This window comes from Schistocerca piceifrons, chromosome 7 (assembly GCF_021461385.2).
Source record: "Schistocerca piceifrons isolate TAMUIC-IGC-003096 chromosome 7, iqSchPice1.1, whole genome shotgun sequence".
NCBI lineage: Eukaryota > Metazoa > Arthropoda > Insecta > Orthoptera > Acrididae > Schistocerca > Schistocerca piceifrons.
The window spans coordinates 410,959,457-410,974,716 of NC_060144.1; the positions used below are offsets into that span (position 1 = coordinate 410,959,457).

At 45.0% G+C, this 15,260-nt stretch overlaps 1 protein-coding gene across 1 annotated transcript in view; it reads right to left on the bottom strand.

Moving 5' to 3' along the window:
• LOC124805739 overlaps positions 1-13,531 on the bottom strand; it is a 101,369-nt gene extending 87,838 nt beyond the window's left edge. Inside the window, exons 1-2 of the mRNA XM_047266308.1 lie at positions 13,396-13,531; positions 10,317-10,348 (exon numbers count right to left, since the gene is read on the bottom strand). Of these exons, the coding sequence (XP_047122264.1) occupies positions 10,317-10,348; positions 13,396-13,531 (168 nt within the window). The remainder of the gene's footprint in view (positions 1-10,316; positions 10,349-13,395) is intronic.
• Between the last annotated feature and the right edge of the window lie 1,729 nt (positions 13,532-15,260).

A 15,260-nucleotide genomic window follows, 5' to 3' on the forward strand; every position in this document is an offset into this window, starting at 1 on the left:
ATGGCAAGAAAAGCGTTTCTGAAGAAGAGAAATTTATTAACATCGAGTGTAAATTTAAGTGTCAGGAAGTCTTTCTGAAAGTATTCATATGGAAGTGAAACATGGACGATAAATAGTGTAGGCAAGAAGAGAATAAAGGCTTTTGAGATGTGGTGTTACAGAAGAATGCCGAATATTAGGTGGGTAGATCATGTAACTAATGAGGAGGAACTGAATAGAACGGGCGAGAAGATAAGTTTGCGGTACAACCTGACTAGAAGAAGGGATCGGTTGGTAGGACACATTCTGAGGCATCACAGGATCACCAGTTTAGTACTGGAGGGAAACTTGGGAGTGAAAATCGTACAGGGAGACCAAGAGATGAATACAGTAAGCAGATTCAGAAGTATGTAGGTCGCAGTAGTTACTCGGAAGTGAAGAGGCTTGCACGGGATAGAGTAGCATGGGGAGCTGCATCAAACCAGGCTTTGGACTGAAGACCACAACAACAACAACTGTGAGGTGCTAATTTAAAGCAGTATACTGCGTTACATTTCTTTTATGTACTGAAGGATTATTAATCTGTCCTGTGTGGCCACTCCCCTGAGTTTTCCAGCAGAAGCAGGAAGTCATTGTCATTGGGACTACTGCCAAATATGCGATCTAAGAGGGGTGGCTCAGTGAGTAATTATTGTGCAACGCCTTTCATTTAACTGATTTTATAATCACTATGACAAATATGCACCGAATTTGAGCATGAACATGTCTGTAGTGCACTTTCACGAATCCCAGCTTATCGGTGTTGCGCGAGAGTGTTCTCGGTGCTGATTGAAGTTTCCTCTCAGTTTTTCCACCGTCAAAAAAGAGATGTAAGTGAGCAATGATGGATGAAAGTGGTTTACGTAGAATTTTAACCATTGCACTTTGTAAATTCATAGTGAATACAGTGAAAAAATGACCGTTATTGGTAAGTTTTTAGTACCTCATAAACGAATGAAATCCTAAAACGAAAGTGGGGGAATCGAAAAATATAATTGCCAACGGCAGCCGGTTATCATGTGTTAATGTGCTACAAGATACTATAATTATGCAATTTCTCTGCAAATCGAGACTGAAATCACACTAAAATTATAGCATTTCTCTTCAACTACATGCTGTCGTGCACATACAATGGACGAAAACATGTTATGTAGCACTCTTTCTGCGATAGCTGGAAACCAGAGTCGAGTTCTGAAATGATGTGAACCGTGCTATGTTCAGCTCAGAGAAGGGACGCAGCTATCTGTTTTCGACTGCACATGCTCCGATGTGACCTCAGATCTACTGGATCTTTGAGTGCTATGTTGTTCACAGCACCAGGTCAGTACATGTAATACACAGTAATACATGTAATATACAGTGCGACTGTGAGTGCGGTTCTAGGCGCTACAGTCTGGAGCAGAGCGACCGCTACGGTCGCAGGTTCGAATCCTGCCTCGGGCGTGGATGTTTGTGATGTCCTTAGGTTAGTTAGGTTTAAGTAGTTTTTAAGTTCTAGGCGACTGATGACCTCAGAAGCTAAGTCGCATAGTGCTCAGAGCCATTTGAACCATTCCCGTTCCTAATATCCTACTTTTTCATTTTATTTTATTACTCGTAATGTTAAACCAGTAATTAAAAATGTATTTAAACATTTCAATTTATGTATGTAAAATTGATATATTCAGTTTAGTTACGATTACTATCCTTCTAAGAAAGAGGCTCTATATGGTGGTAAAAAAAGTGAGTCTAAAAGGCAGTTCAGTAAGAGAGTGTTTTCTGTAGATGATCCGCTAAAGAGGCCCTTTTCCAGTAGATCTTTGGAGTAGAAAGAGAAATTTAAAGAGTTAGGTAGATGTTCTCCAAACCTTAATCTAACAATGGAAGGGGACGAGGTTCACCAATTTGGCTTAAACTATTTGAGTAGATGCAGGTACACGTCTTTTTCAAGTTCTCAGAATATTTTGCCCGAGTGGGCCATAGGAGAGGGTAAAACAATCTCTATAGATTCACACATAGAGTACAAGGGATTTCTGAAGAACACTTTTCGCACTGACAAGGTGGCCCAGTAGACGCCGGCACGGTAGCTCAGGGTGTTCAGTCAGAGAGCTGGTTGGTGTCTGTAATAAAAAAAAGAACTGGGTGGAAGGATCAACAAAAGAACTTGAACGGATGTCAGGTGACGTCCGTAACGACCAAACACAATGATCAAAGACGCCGGCTCGGTAGCTCAGCGTGTTCGGTCAGAGGGCTGCTCGCGCTCTTTATTAAAAAAAACCTGAGTAAAGGAATCAACAATCAACTTGAAAGGACGTCTTATGACGTCCGCCTAGACCAAACGCAACGAACAATGCCGAAAAAGAGTAGTGAAGCGCATCAACTGGCAATTTATTGGCTCGGGTTCGATGCCCGGTACTACTGTTAGATATATTCATTTTATTTTATTAGTCAGAATGTTGAATGATTAATTATACAATTTAAATATATTTAAACATTTCAATGTATCTATGTAAAATTAATATATTCAGTTTAGTTACGATTGCGGCCCTTGTAAGTCAGAAGGCCATAGGTCGCCACATTATGGCACACTGGTATAATTCTGCACGAGGCGTCACTGGTTCCTGCAGTGAAATAATACAAGAAAAGGGTGATTCGGACTTAAACATCTTTATTAAAAATCCCAGTAATTGTCCTAATGGAGAGACTAACTAATCAGAAACAAACTGTATAGTTTTGTTATGCATTATCCTACTGGTTGTGCTTGAGCGTGAGAGGGGACACGATGTAGTTTCCACATAATTCTGTTTGAAAATCGATGTTGAATTCGTGTTAGCGGTCCAAAAGTATGGGAAATGTTATACAAACGAAATTTTTAAGTCAAGGAAAAGTTAACTGAGAGAACTGGGCGTGTGGCGGGACCAACAGAAAATAACATTAAGTTACTGGAAAAAGTAAAGTCAAGGAATGTAAAAATAGGTTTTGCATAATTATTTTGTTAGCTAGTTTATGACATTGACCAGATACTAAAAGTGCACTAGAGAATGTACAAGTAATAGGAGGAATGATGAGTAGATAACAATAACTTAAAAAATTCACATTCACATGCGGGGGGAAAATGTTTTGTCCCACACAACATGCAAACGTGAAAGCACCCCTCACACCATCATTGCTATCTCCCCGCCCCCCATCCTCCCCAAATGGAAGACATGCTTGCTTGTGCTCCACGTTTTATGTCGTTTTTATGATATATACTGACGCTACAGTGTTCATCTTTGGCATGCTACTGTAGAAGGTATTACGTAACCAGTTAAGTGCAAGAATCTCGTACGTTTAATTACTTCCGGTATTTCCTGTACCTGAATAACATTACTGTGTCATGTGAATTCGGTTCCATTACCTAAGTTCAAAGTGCACGGAAAATTTAAACGTGCTTTTCGTGTTAATTGCATGAAAACTCGCTTTTGAGTCGTGCTGTATTGTACATATTCGTACGCTGAGCACCGTGGAAAACATAATTCGTGCTGTAGCATCAGTTGTAATCAACATTCGTACTTTATGGAATTTTAGCAACAGTTTCCTCGCTGAAAATAAAATGTTGACCCCAAATTTCGGCGTGTATCTCCATCAATAAAGATTAATTTTTGAGAGTGTTGTTCATAACATATTTCGCACTAATCCGCCGTTGTTGACTTCCAGTTACTGCAGTTATGGTGGGCATATCAAGTCGCGTTTAGTTTTCCTTTTCAAAAGGAATGCTTATTTTCTGCTTGTGTCTCCTGTTAACACTATTTTCGAGTTTCATGGCGACCACACCCTCCAAAAAAATTTCAGGAAAGCAGAAACTTTAATCCCAGGTTTTTCTGTTGCCTTAATAGAAATCTCGTTTAACGCATTAACTACTTCATATCTTAAAGGGAATTCGTAATACATTTACTTAACAGATCCAGAAATTAAAAAGATTCAGAATGCTTATCTTACGCTTATTCGTTTACGGTTGTGTAAAAAATTGCACCAGTCGGAATGCAGCTCCCCTGTGAATGCTGTTCGCGAATACAGGATGAGTTAGCTGACATTCGTAAGCAGCCGGAAATTGCTCTGATCACTGTCAAGCGATTGAGAGATGCTGCAAATAGGTATGTCGGGAGGTTAGCCGAAAGTCAGGTACCAAAGATACCTAAGTTACCTCAAATACTATCCTCTCTTGCAGATCCTATCTCCCCTGCAGGAAGAACAGGATCTCTCACTGCTCGTCTATCACTGCTCTGTCAGTGGCAGAGCAGGAGCAGGCGCCCTGCACGGGGAAGGCGGGGACCAGGGGAACTCACGTTGTTACATCCATCCGCTTACGCAACAAGTTTACTGTTCTGTGCTGAAACTAAAACTGTTCCACTGAGACTCACTTCACCTGTTGTAAACGTGGTGTGTCCTACGTCAAGGAGAGGCAAATGCAGAAGGGGTGGGGTCTATTAATAGTCGGCTGACCAGACGTATGCCGGATAATGGTAGTAATATGTTCTCCTTAAGTAAACACACCGCACAGTTGCGCTAGCCTAATTTGATGACCCTTACGTAAACAAACTGTTCACTTGGAGGCATGTTTTGTTTATTTGCAACATACTTAAAGGGTGCTGACTGTAACTATAATTACCGTAATTTATGGGCAAGATGGCGGCCTAGTGGCTACATTTTTACCCATGTGTTCAATACTTTTAGCTTAAAGTGACAATTGCCTTTTTTAATTACGGCAACACATGACCCAAAAAAATGAAGTCCCCAACACATCCACTGCCCCACTGCTCCTTAGCGTCCTTGAAATCGTCATTCTTAATATCGATCTCACAGCAGCAGCAGTAAATTCAGGTGATGTTGCGAATTTTCAGCATAGGGTAGTACCCAGCGGTTTTGGCCTAGTTTTTGCAAATTTTCGACACGCACACTATTTTCTGCAACATATTTCGCTATTTACGGCTTCATGTCTAATTTATAGCCGGCCGCGGTGGTCTAGCGGTTCTGGCGCTGCAGTCCGGAACCGCGGGACTGTTACGGTCGCAGGTTCGAATCCTGCCTCGGGCATGGGTGTGTGTGATGTCCTTAGGTTAGTTAGGTTTAAGTAGTTGTAAGTTCTAGGGGACTGATGGCCTCAGAAGTTAAGTCCCATAGTGCTCAGAGCCATTTGTCTAATTTATACCGATTTTTTTAAAAAGAAGAAACACATTTCACTGCTATTTTCTGATTCCCCTTCACCTTAAAAGAAGATACACACAAATATGAGTTTCTCTTCTGTCCCCCCCCCCTCCCCACATTTTAAGAAGATAGATAAAAATATGGGTTTTTGTGGCTAATTTTACCCATTTTTAAGACAACACACAGAAATACGGATTTCGCTGCTACTTTATCGATTTTCAGGAAACAGACGCAGAATACGTACTTTTGAATCCCGCCTGGAAGGCGGCGCGTGGGTCGGCTCCTGTGATTTGCAAAATAGGCCGAATGAAGGAAGCGAGTAGGAGCAGGAGAGGTAAAGCACTTCGGTACTGCATGTAAAGTAAAAGCACATTTAATGGAGAATATTAGTAAATGGCATCTACTTTACTTAGTCTTGATGAGCACGTACCGGGTGATCAAAAAGTCAGTATAAATTTGAAAACTTAATAAACAACGGAATAATGTTGATAGAGAGGTAAAAATTGACACACATGCTTGGAATGACATGGGGTTTTATTAGATAAAAAAAAGCAAAGTATTGATAGACGCGTAAAAGATCTCTTGCGCGCGTCGTTTGGTGATGATCGTGTGCTCAGCCGCCACTTTCGTCATGCTTGGCCTCCCAGGTCGCAAGTGTATCGTGATCGACCGACATCTCTAGGGATGCTGAAAGACAACATCCGACGCCGATGCCTCACCATAACTCCGCACATGCGTTACAGTGCTGTTCACAACATTATTCCTCAACTACAACTATTGTTGAGGACTGATGGTGGACATATTGAGCATTTCCTGTAAAGAACATCATCTTTGCCTTGTCTTACTTTGTTATGCTAAATTATTGCTATTCTGATCAGATGAAGCGCCAACTGTCGGACATTTTTTGAACGTTTGTATTTTTTTTTTTTTTTTTTGATTCTAATGAAACCCCATGTCAATCCAAGCATGTGTGTCAATTTTTACCTCCCTATCTACATTATTCAGTGATTTACTCAGTTTTCAAATTTATACTGGCTTTTTGATCACCCGGTAGATGCGGAGTTGTTCATATATCAAAGCTAACAGTTACTAGTAGTTGGACAAACTATCACTGAAGTAACAAAGGCAAAGTCTGTAATGGCTAGCCCCCTATGAAGTAGAAGCTAAGTTGCTTGGTCGTCTGCTCCTGATCAACTGGGACAGAAAGCAGAGCGGCGCTCGTCGAGCTGAGCTCCACAGCGTCGGCAAGAGGGCGCTGCGGTCGGCGTAGTTCGTCCGCTCTCGCAGTGCCAACCTACGAGCGTGCATCTACGCTGGGGCATCGGAACTATCGACGCCACACGTACCTTTAAATGTTTAATAACTAACACAAGCAACATATGACGCTATTTACGGTTTTTAGGCAAATTTTATCGATTTCCCCGTAGTATTCTGCAAATACCTATAATTTTACTGATTTTTTAAGACGACGCACCTAAACACGGGATTTCGTTAAAACCTATTTCTCCACAAATATCTCCTTTTTTTTAAGAATACCCGCGTAAAAATATCTTCCAAACAATCACCACATCGCGGTAATCTAACAAATTATACCGAAATTTGAAGTTTTATTTAACAACAAAATATGCACCAAGCTTACATTTCAATTAAAACGAACTTACTAGCTGCACTTTCAGTGTGTGACTTCACTATCGACTATATGATTATAGTGGACCTGTAAAAAATAACAGCTGGAATGCTTCTCCAGTAAGGTACACACTGTGAGGTGACAACAGTCATGGGATAGCGATATGCCTATATACAGCTGGCGGTAGTATCGCGTACACAAAGTAGAAAAGGGCAGTGCATTGGAAGAGCTGTCATTTGTGCTCAGTTGATTCATGTCAGTAGGTTGGCGACGTGATTCTGGCTGCACGACGGGAATTAAGAGACTTTGAACCCCGAATGATAGTTGGAGCTAGAACTACGGAACATTCAATTTCGGAAATCGATGGGGAGTTCAATATTCCACGAGGCATAGGGTCAAGAGTGTGCCCAGAATACCAGATTTCAGGCATTGCCTCTCACCACGGACAACGCAGAGGCCGACGACCTTCACTTAACGACCGAGAGCCGCGCGGGGTAGCTGTTGGGTCCGAGGCGTCTAGTCACGGTTCTCGCGGCTCCTCCGACGGAGTTTCGAGTCCTCCCTCACGCATGGGTGAGTGTGTTGTCCTTAGCGTAAGTTAGTTTTAGTTCGATTAAGTAGTGCGTAAGCCTTAGTAGTTTGGTCTCATAGTCCTTACTACAAATTTCCAAATTTAACGACCGAGAGCAGCGGAGTTTGCGTATAGTTACGAGTGCTAACGGACAAGGAATACTTCGTGAAATAACGTCAGAAAACAATGTGGGACGTACGACGACCATATCCGTTAGGTAAGTGCGGCAAAATATGGCGTTAATGGGATATGGCGGCACGACATCACCTGCAGCTCCTCTCCTGGGCTCTGACCATATAGGTTGGATCCTAGACGACTGGAAAACGGTGGTCTGGTCAGATGAGTCCAGATTTCAGTTGATAAGAGCTGATGGTAGGGTTGCGGTGTGGTGCAGACCCCACGAAGAGGGTTGTCAACTAGGTACTGTGCGAGTTGGCGTTGGTTCCACAATGGTGTAGGCTGTGTTTACATGGAATGGACTGGATCCTCTGGTCAAACGGGTCTCTCTGGAATCCATTTGTAGCCATTCATGAACTTCATGTTCCTCAACAACGATGGAATTTTTATAGATACCGATGTGCCATGTCACTGGACCACAACTGTATACGTTTGATTTGAAGAACATCCTGGACAATTCGATCGAATGATTTGGCTGCCCAGACCGCCCGACATGAATGCCATCGAACATTTGTGGGACATTACCGAGATGTCAGTTCATGCACGAACTCCTGCACTGGCGACACTTTCGCAATTGTGGGCGCCTATAGATGCAGCATGGCTCAATATTTCTGCAGTGTAGTTCCAGCAGTTTTGAGTTCATGCCACGTCGAATTGCTGCACTACGCCGGGCAAAAGGAGGTGGGACACGACATTGGGAGGCATCCCCTGACTTTTGACACCTCAGTGTACTTCGCTGGCATGCTGCACACTTGCACCGCTACCGCCAGGTTAAGGATAGCAGAGAAATGAACTGTACTAAAAGACAATAACTTTACGTACTTTGCACAGAGTTTCCTATTGCACTGCACCGCACTGTACAAAGTGCTTGTCTTGATATCACGAAGGCCGTGGAGAGAGGGTTACCATTACTTCGTTATTTAAAACTGAAAAAAAAAGCGACAGCGCCTCTCCCAGACCGGTCCGTGCGCACGCTGCCGTTTTGTAGCTGTCGACTGGAGCACAGACATTGCAGTGAATGTCGAAGACAGCTTGTTCCTGCATGTAAATCAACTGAACGTTGTGATTACATAGCTCGAGTTGTCATGACCAGAGGCTGTGTGTGGCCTCCACTCCACCCTTCCACATCCCACCCACCCGCCCAGCGCCCAGGAGGAGGAAACTGAAGCCGACAGTGCGTTGCGTCCGCATTGCGCTGCAGCCAGCCTCTATAAGCGGCACCCGTCCCTAGATATATCGATTAAAAAAACATTATATGAATGTGTCGTATCTATTCATTCGGACACGGGCGAAAGAACAGACACCATGCGGAAATTGCAGCTGTGAAACATATTACGCAAGTTGAAGGGAAATGGCGGAGAAAGGAAAGTACAGGGAAGGAATTATCTTCGGAGAAGAAGATCTTCTTAGCCAAAATGGCAATAAAACACTGTATTGTGGGTACCCGGTTTCGGTAAAACTATGTTGCCATCATCAGATCTTCGTACAGGTTATTATAAACATCTTGTGCCAGATGCGCACAAAAACTTTCCAGTAAATCTTCAGATGCATGACGTATGACACGAATGACGTGTTGCCACGTCAAATATCTGCCGATTTGAGAGCATAGTAATTTTAACTTTTACTTTTGACGTGCCAACACATCATTGATGTCATTTGTTGTGCATGTGGAGAATTCATGGAAAGATTTTGTGAGCATCTAGCAGAAGATGTTTATAATAACCCGTACGAAGATCTGATGATGGCGACATAGTTTTACCGAAAACGGTTATCCACAATACGGTGTTTTATTGCGATTTTGGCTAAGAAGTTTTCTTCTCCTAAGTAAGCAAATACAGATCACCCCTTCATACTCAGTATGAGTAAGCTAATGAAAGGAACTATAGATGTCAGCTGCATCTGGACTGCGAAATCAGCGGCGACGAGTGAAAATGTGTGCCACCTCGGGATTCGACCCGAGCTCTCCTGCTTACTAAGGCACTTGCGTTAACCACTGCCCCATCCGGACGTAGTGTGAATTGGAATTGCGCGAACTATCTAGGCAAGCCTTCCTGCCACTTATTCACAGTCCTCGTCCATGTCCTACACGCAGCTACTTTGAGATTTTCGCAGGAGTTCAAACGTAACTGTGCACGCGCACTGAAGGTGGTGGATTCATTGCCCATCGTGGCGAGTCCATTATACACTACTGGCCATTAAAAATGCTACACCACGAAGATAACGTGCTACAGACGCGAAATTTAACAGACAGGAAGAGGATGTTGTGATATGCAAATGATTAGCTTTCCAGAGCATTCACACAAGGTTGGCGCCGGTGGCGACTCCTACAACGTGCTGACATGAGGAAAGTTTCCAACCGATTTCTCATACACAAACAGCAGCTGACCGGCGTTGCCAGGTGAAACGTTGTTGTGATGCCTCGTGTAAGGAGGAGAAATACGTTCCATCACGTTTCCGACTTTGATAAAGGTCGGATTGTAGCCTATCGCGATTGCGGTTTATCGTATCGCGACATTGCTGCTCTCGCTGGTTGAGATCCAATGCCTGTTAGCAGAATATGGAATCGGTGGGTTCAGGAGGGTAATACGGAACGCCGTGCTGGAACCCAACGACCTCGTATCACTAACAGTCGAGATGACAGGCATCTTATCCGCATGGCTGTAACGGATCGAGCATCCACGTCTCGATCCCTGAGTCAACAGATGGGGACGTTTGCAAGACAACAACCATCTGCACGAACAGTTCGAAGACGTTTGCAGCAGCATGGACTATCAGCTCGGAGACCGTGGCTGCTGTTACCCTTGACGCTGCATCACACACGGGAGCACCTGCGATGGTGTACTCAACGACGAACCTGTGTGTACGAATGGCAAGACGTCATTTTTTCGCATGAATCCAGGTTCTGTTTACAGCATCATGATGATCGCATCTGTGTTTGGCGACATCGCGGTGAAAGTACATTGGAAGCGTGTATTCGTCATTGGCATACTGGCGTATCACCTGGCATGATGGTATGGGGTGCCATTGGTTACACGTCTCGGTCACCTCTTGTTCGCATTGACGGCACTGTGAACAGTGGACGTTACATTTCAGATGTGTTACGACCCGTGGCTCTACCCTTCATTCGATCCCTGCGAAACCCTACATTTCAGCAGGATAATGCACGACCGCATGTTGCAAGTCCTGTACGGGCCTTTCTGGATACGGAAAATGTGCGACTGCTGCTCTGGCCAGCACATTCTCCAGATCTCTCACCAATTGAAAACGTCTGCTCGATAGTGGCCGAGCAACTGGCTCGTCACAATACGTCAGCCATTACTCTTGATGAACTGTGGTATCATGTTGAAGCTGCATGGGCAGCTGAACCTGTGCACGCCATCCAAGCTCTGTTTGACTCAATGCCCAGGCGTATCAAGGCCGTTATTACGGCCAGAGGTGGTTGTTCTGGGTACTGGTTTCTTAGGATCTATAAACCCAAATTGCGTGAAAATGTAATCACATGTCAGGTCTAGTATAATATATTTGTCCAATGAATACCCGTTTATCATCTGCATTTCTTCTTGATGTAGCAATTTTATTGGCCAGTAGTGCATGAATGCCTGGTGTCTGTTCTTTCGGAGTTAACGCAACTGCGTAGCAAGCAAAAGATCCCGGTTTCGAATCTCCGTCCGACACACATTTTCACTCGTCGTCGCTGATTCTGCATACAAATGGTTCAAATGGCTCTGAGCACTAGGGGACTCAACTGCAGTGGTCATAAGTCCCCTAGAACTTAGAACTACTTAAACCTAACTAACCTAAGGACATCACACACATCCATGCCCGAGGCAGAATTCGAACCTGCGACCGTAGTGGTCGTGCGGTTCCAGACTGTAGCGCCTTTAACCGCTCGGCCACTCCGGCCGGCGATTTTGCATACAGTCCCGATGGAGCTTATAACGATATGTTTATGTAATGTGTATATATAAACATACAGTTATAAATGTCCCCGTTCGTAGTCGCTAATTATAACAATATGTTTACTTTTGTGCTGTAACATCTAGCTTTAATCAGCGATGGAAATATATTTGCGAACGCCGACCGTGTGCGGCTGGTTCTTGTTGTATCGTCTGATCAGTCGGAAGCTGCATTGCAGAGGAGAGTAAATGCCTATTCAAAATATAATTAGTTTTGGATAGCTCAACAAGAATTTCCTAAGGGACCGTAGTTTATCATGTATTTACCAGTAGAATATGGCGCGGAGAAAATATTTCGCCCCATGCAACTTCCGTCCGATTTCGACGAAAGAATTCGTGACTATGAACTCTCTATTTGGCATAAACGTAAAGAAAATTAAATAACTTCATGAAGGAGTGAGACATAGATTCTATACTAAATAAATAGTCCATACACCAGTTCCATTTAACTCTGAATTTATGGCAATCAATAGATGAACTTACACTGCAGTGAAGGATTTAACGTGGATGCCGTTTTGACTGGCATTTCTCGTAATGAAAATAATTCCTTTGACGTTTTCGTATACAAGTCGCACAATAAATCTACTGCTACGCAGTATTGCACTTTTAGTATTGCACTTTTACTTTACACTAAAATAATATTATTTTTAACAATAATAATACGGCGGCTAGACATGCACGTCCGACACGAGTTACAAGAGACAAGAGAAAAAAAATGAGTAACTGAGTAACTGTTCATCGAGAATACGAGGGCTGTCCAGAAAGTAAGTTACTATCGGTCGCGAAATGGAAACGAGTATGAAAATCCGATAAAGCTTTGCCAAGATGTGTTGGGCAGTGTCTCTAGTATGACTGTAGGTAGAATTATGTCGCTCTTTTCATTCCTGAGCTCTTAGTGAGCGCATAAAGATGTTATAGAAAATAGTGTCTCCCGCCAAGTACGAGGGCCTGGTGAGAATTTTCCCCTGAAGCTATGCAACCAACTTTACATAACTGTCGTGCGGTTTCTTCTTCAAAAGAATTCTCAGCCTCATTCTGCAGGGGCAATGAAGATGTTCCTGCATCGTTTCAATTGGAAATGTTTGGTTACCCACAATACAGCCCGTAATTGTCTCGCACTGAGTTTCATCTCTGCTCAAACGAACCGCTGGCTATGAAGGCAACATTTTGGCACAGACAACGATCTTTAGGCCAGCGTTGACAATTGGCGGAAAGCACTGGCGGCTGCCTTCTATGATGAGGATATTGTCAAGTTGGTACAACGCTACGACGAATGTCTGAGTCAGAACGGCGACTACGTAGAGAAGTAGCTGAAAGGTGTAGCTAACTGTTACAAATGAAACATTTATGATTTTCACTGTGATTTTCATTTCGCGATCAACCGTAACTTACTTTCTGGACAGCCCTCGTATCTCGTACATCAAAAGAATGTGTAAAAGTGTTCTTCTTCTGTCCGTTTGTCGCGCCGCGGTTTTCAGAGTCAGTAACTCGCTGCATCTCTGACGGCGCTTCGACAATAAACAAGTTACGTCACAGGTCGTTCACCTTTTACATTCTAGCAACATTGTTTGCTAACTGTAGCTGTTGCCGAGCGACTGCTCGATTAGTGAATGATTTAAAATGATAAGGCAATCCCTTCTCTTTCTTTCCTCCCCTGCCCCTTCCCCTTCAATTTACAGGAACGAGAAACGGGTGTCGGCGGCAGCGCTGGCTTACGCGGTGCGAGAGGCGCTCTGCGGCGGCGGCGGCGTACAGCTTGGCGAGCTGCTCGCGGCGGCTGCGGTCCTCCGCCTCCTCGGCGGCGTCGGCCTCGCGCTGCAGCCGCTCCGCCCAGGCGCGCTGCACGGCCGGGTCGCCCGCCAGGCTGCAGCGCGAGCTGCCGCCCTTGCACCGGCTCTTGTACACCACCAGCAGCACCATCAGGCTGAAGAAGCCGCCCAGCGTGCCCGCGATACGGATGCCCGTCATCGGGTCGTACGTGCCGTAGAACTCGGCACGCGCCACCTCGCGCGGGCTCATCGTCGTCGACCCGTCGGCGGCGGCGTCGGAGGCGGAGGCGGGGGCGGAAGCGGCGGCGGCTGTCGTGTCGGCGGCGGCGGCGGCGGTCGGAGGCGCGGCGCCCACGCCGGTCGCATTCATCGCCTCCGTCAGGCCTGCGCCTGCACACACACGAGCCGTCCCTTAAAACCACGCACAAATTGAAAATGCACTGAAGCTCTAAAGAAACTAGTGTAGGCATGCATGCCTGCCGGGGTGGACGAGCGGTTCTAGGTGCTACAGTCTGGAACCGCGCGACCGCTACGGTCGCAGGGTCGAATCCTGCCTCGGGCATGGATGTGTGTCATGCCCTTAGGTTAGTTAGATTTAAGTAGTTCTAAGTTCTAGGGAACTGATGACCTCAGATGTCCCATAGTGCTCAGAGCCATTTGAACCATTTTTGTAGGCATGCATGTTCAGATACACAGTTATGCAAACAGGCAGAAATGGATGCTGCGGTCGGCAACGTCTATGTAAGACAACAAATGTCTGCCTCATTGTTGGATCGGTTACTGTTGCTACAATGGCAGGTTATCGAGATTTAAGTGAGTTTGAACGTTCTCTTATAGTCGGCGCACGAGCGATAGGACACAGCATGTCCTAGGTAGTGGTGAAGTGGAGATTTTCCCGTACGACCGTTTCACAAATGTACAGGGAATATCAGGAATCCGGCAAAACATGAAATCTCTGACATCACTGCGGCCGGAGAAAGATACTACGAGAACGGGACCAACGACGACCGAAGTGAATCGTTCAACCTAACAGAAAAAAATGGCTCTGACCACTATGGGACTTAACTTCTGAGGTCATCAGTCCCCTAGAACTTAGTCCTACTTAAACCTAACTAACCTAAGGACATGACACACATCCACGCCCCAGGCAGGATTCGAACCTGCGACCGTAGCGGTCGCGCGGTTCCAGACTGTATCGCCTAGAACCGCTCGGTCACACCGGCTGGCCAACGTAACAGCACTTTGTAGATCGCAGCAGATTTCAGTGCTGGGCCATGAACAAGTGACGGTGTACGAACCTTTCAACGAAACATAATCCATATGGGCTTTCGAAGCCGAAGGCCCATTCGTGTAACCTTGATGACTGCACGACACAAAGCTTTACGCCTTGCCTGGCCCGTCAACACCTACATTGGACTGTTGATGACAGCAAACATGTTGCCTGGTGGGACGACTCTCGTTTCAAATAGTATCGAGCGGATGGAATTGTAAGGGTATTGAATCCATGGTCCCTACATGTCAGCAGGGGACTGTTCAAGCTGGTGGAGGCTCTGTAACGATATGGGGCGCGTTCAGTTGGAATGATGTGGGATCCCTGATACGTCTAGATACGACTCTGATAGGTGACACCTACGGAAAAATTCTCTCTGATCACCTGCTTCCATTCATGTCAATTGTGCATTTCGACGGACTTTGGCAAATCCGGCAGGACAATGCGACACCCAACACGTCCATAATTGAAATTTGAAATTTGTGGTAATGTCATATGGGACCAAATTGCTGAGTTCATCGGTCCCTAGGCTTACGTTCTACTTAATGTAACTTTAACTTACGCTAAGGACAACACACACACCCATGCCCGAGGGAGGACTCGAACCTCCGACGGATGGAGCTGCGTGGACCGTGACAAGGCGCCCTGGACCACGCGGCTATCCCGTGTGGCGTCCACAATTGCTATAGAGTGGCTCCAGGAACATTCT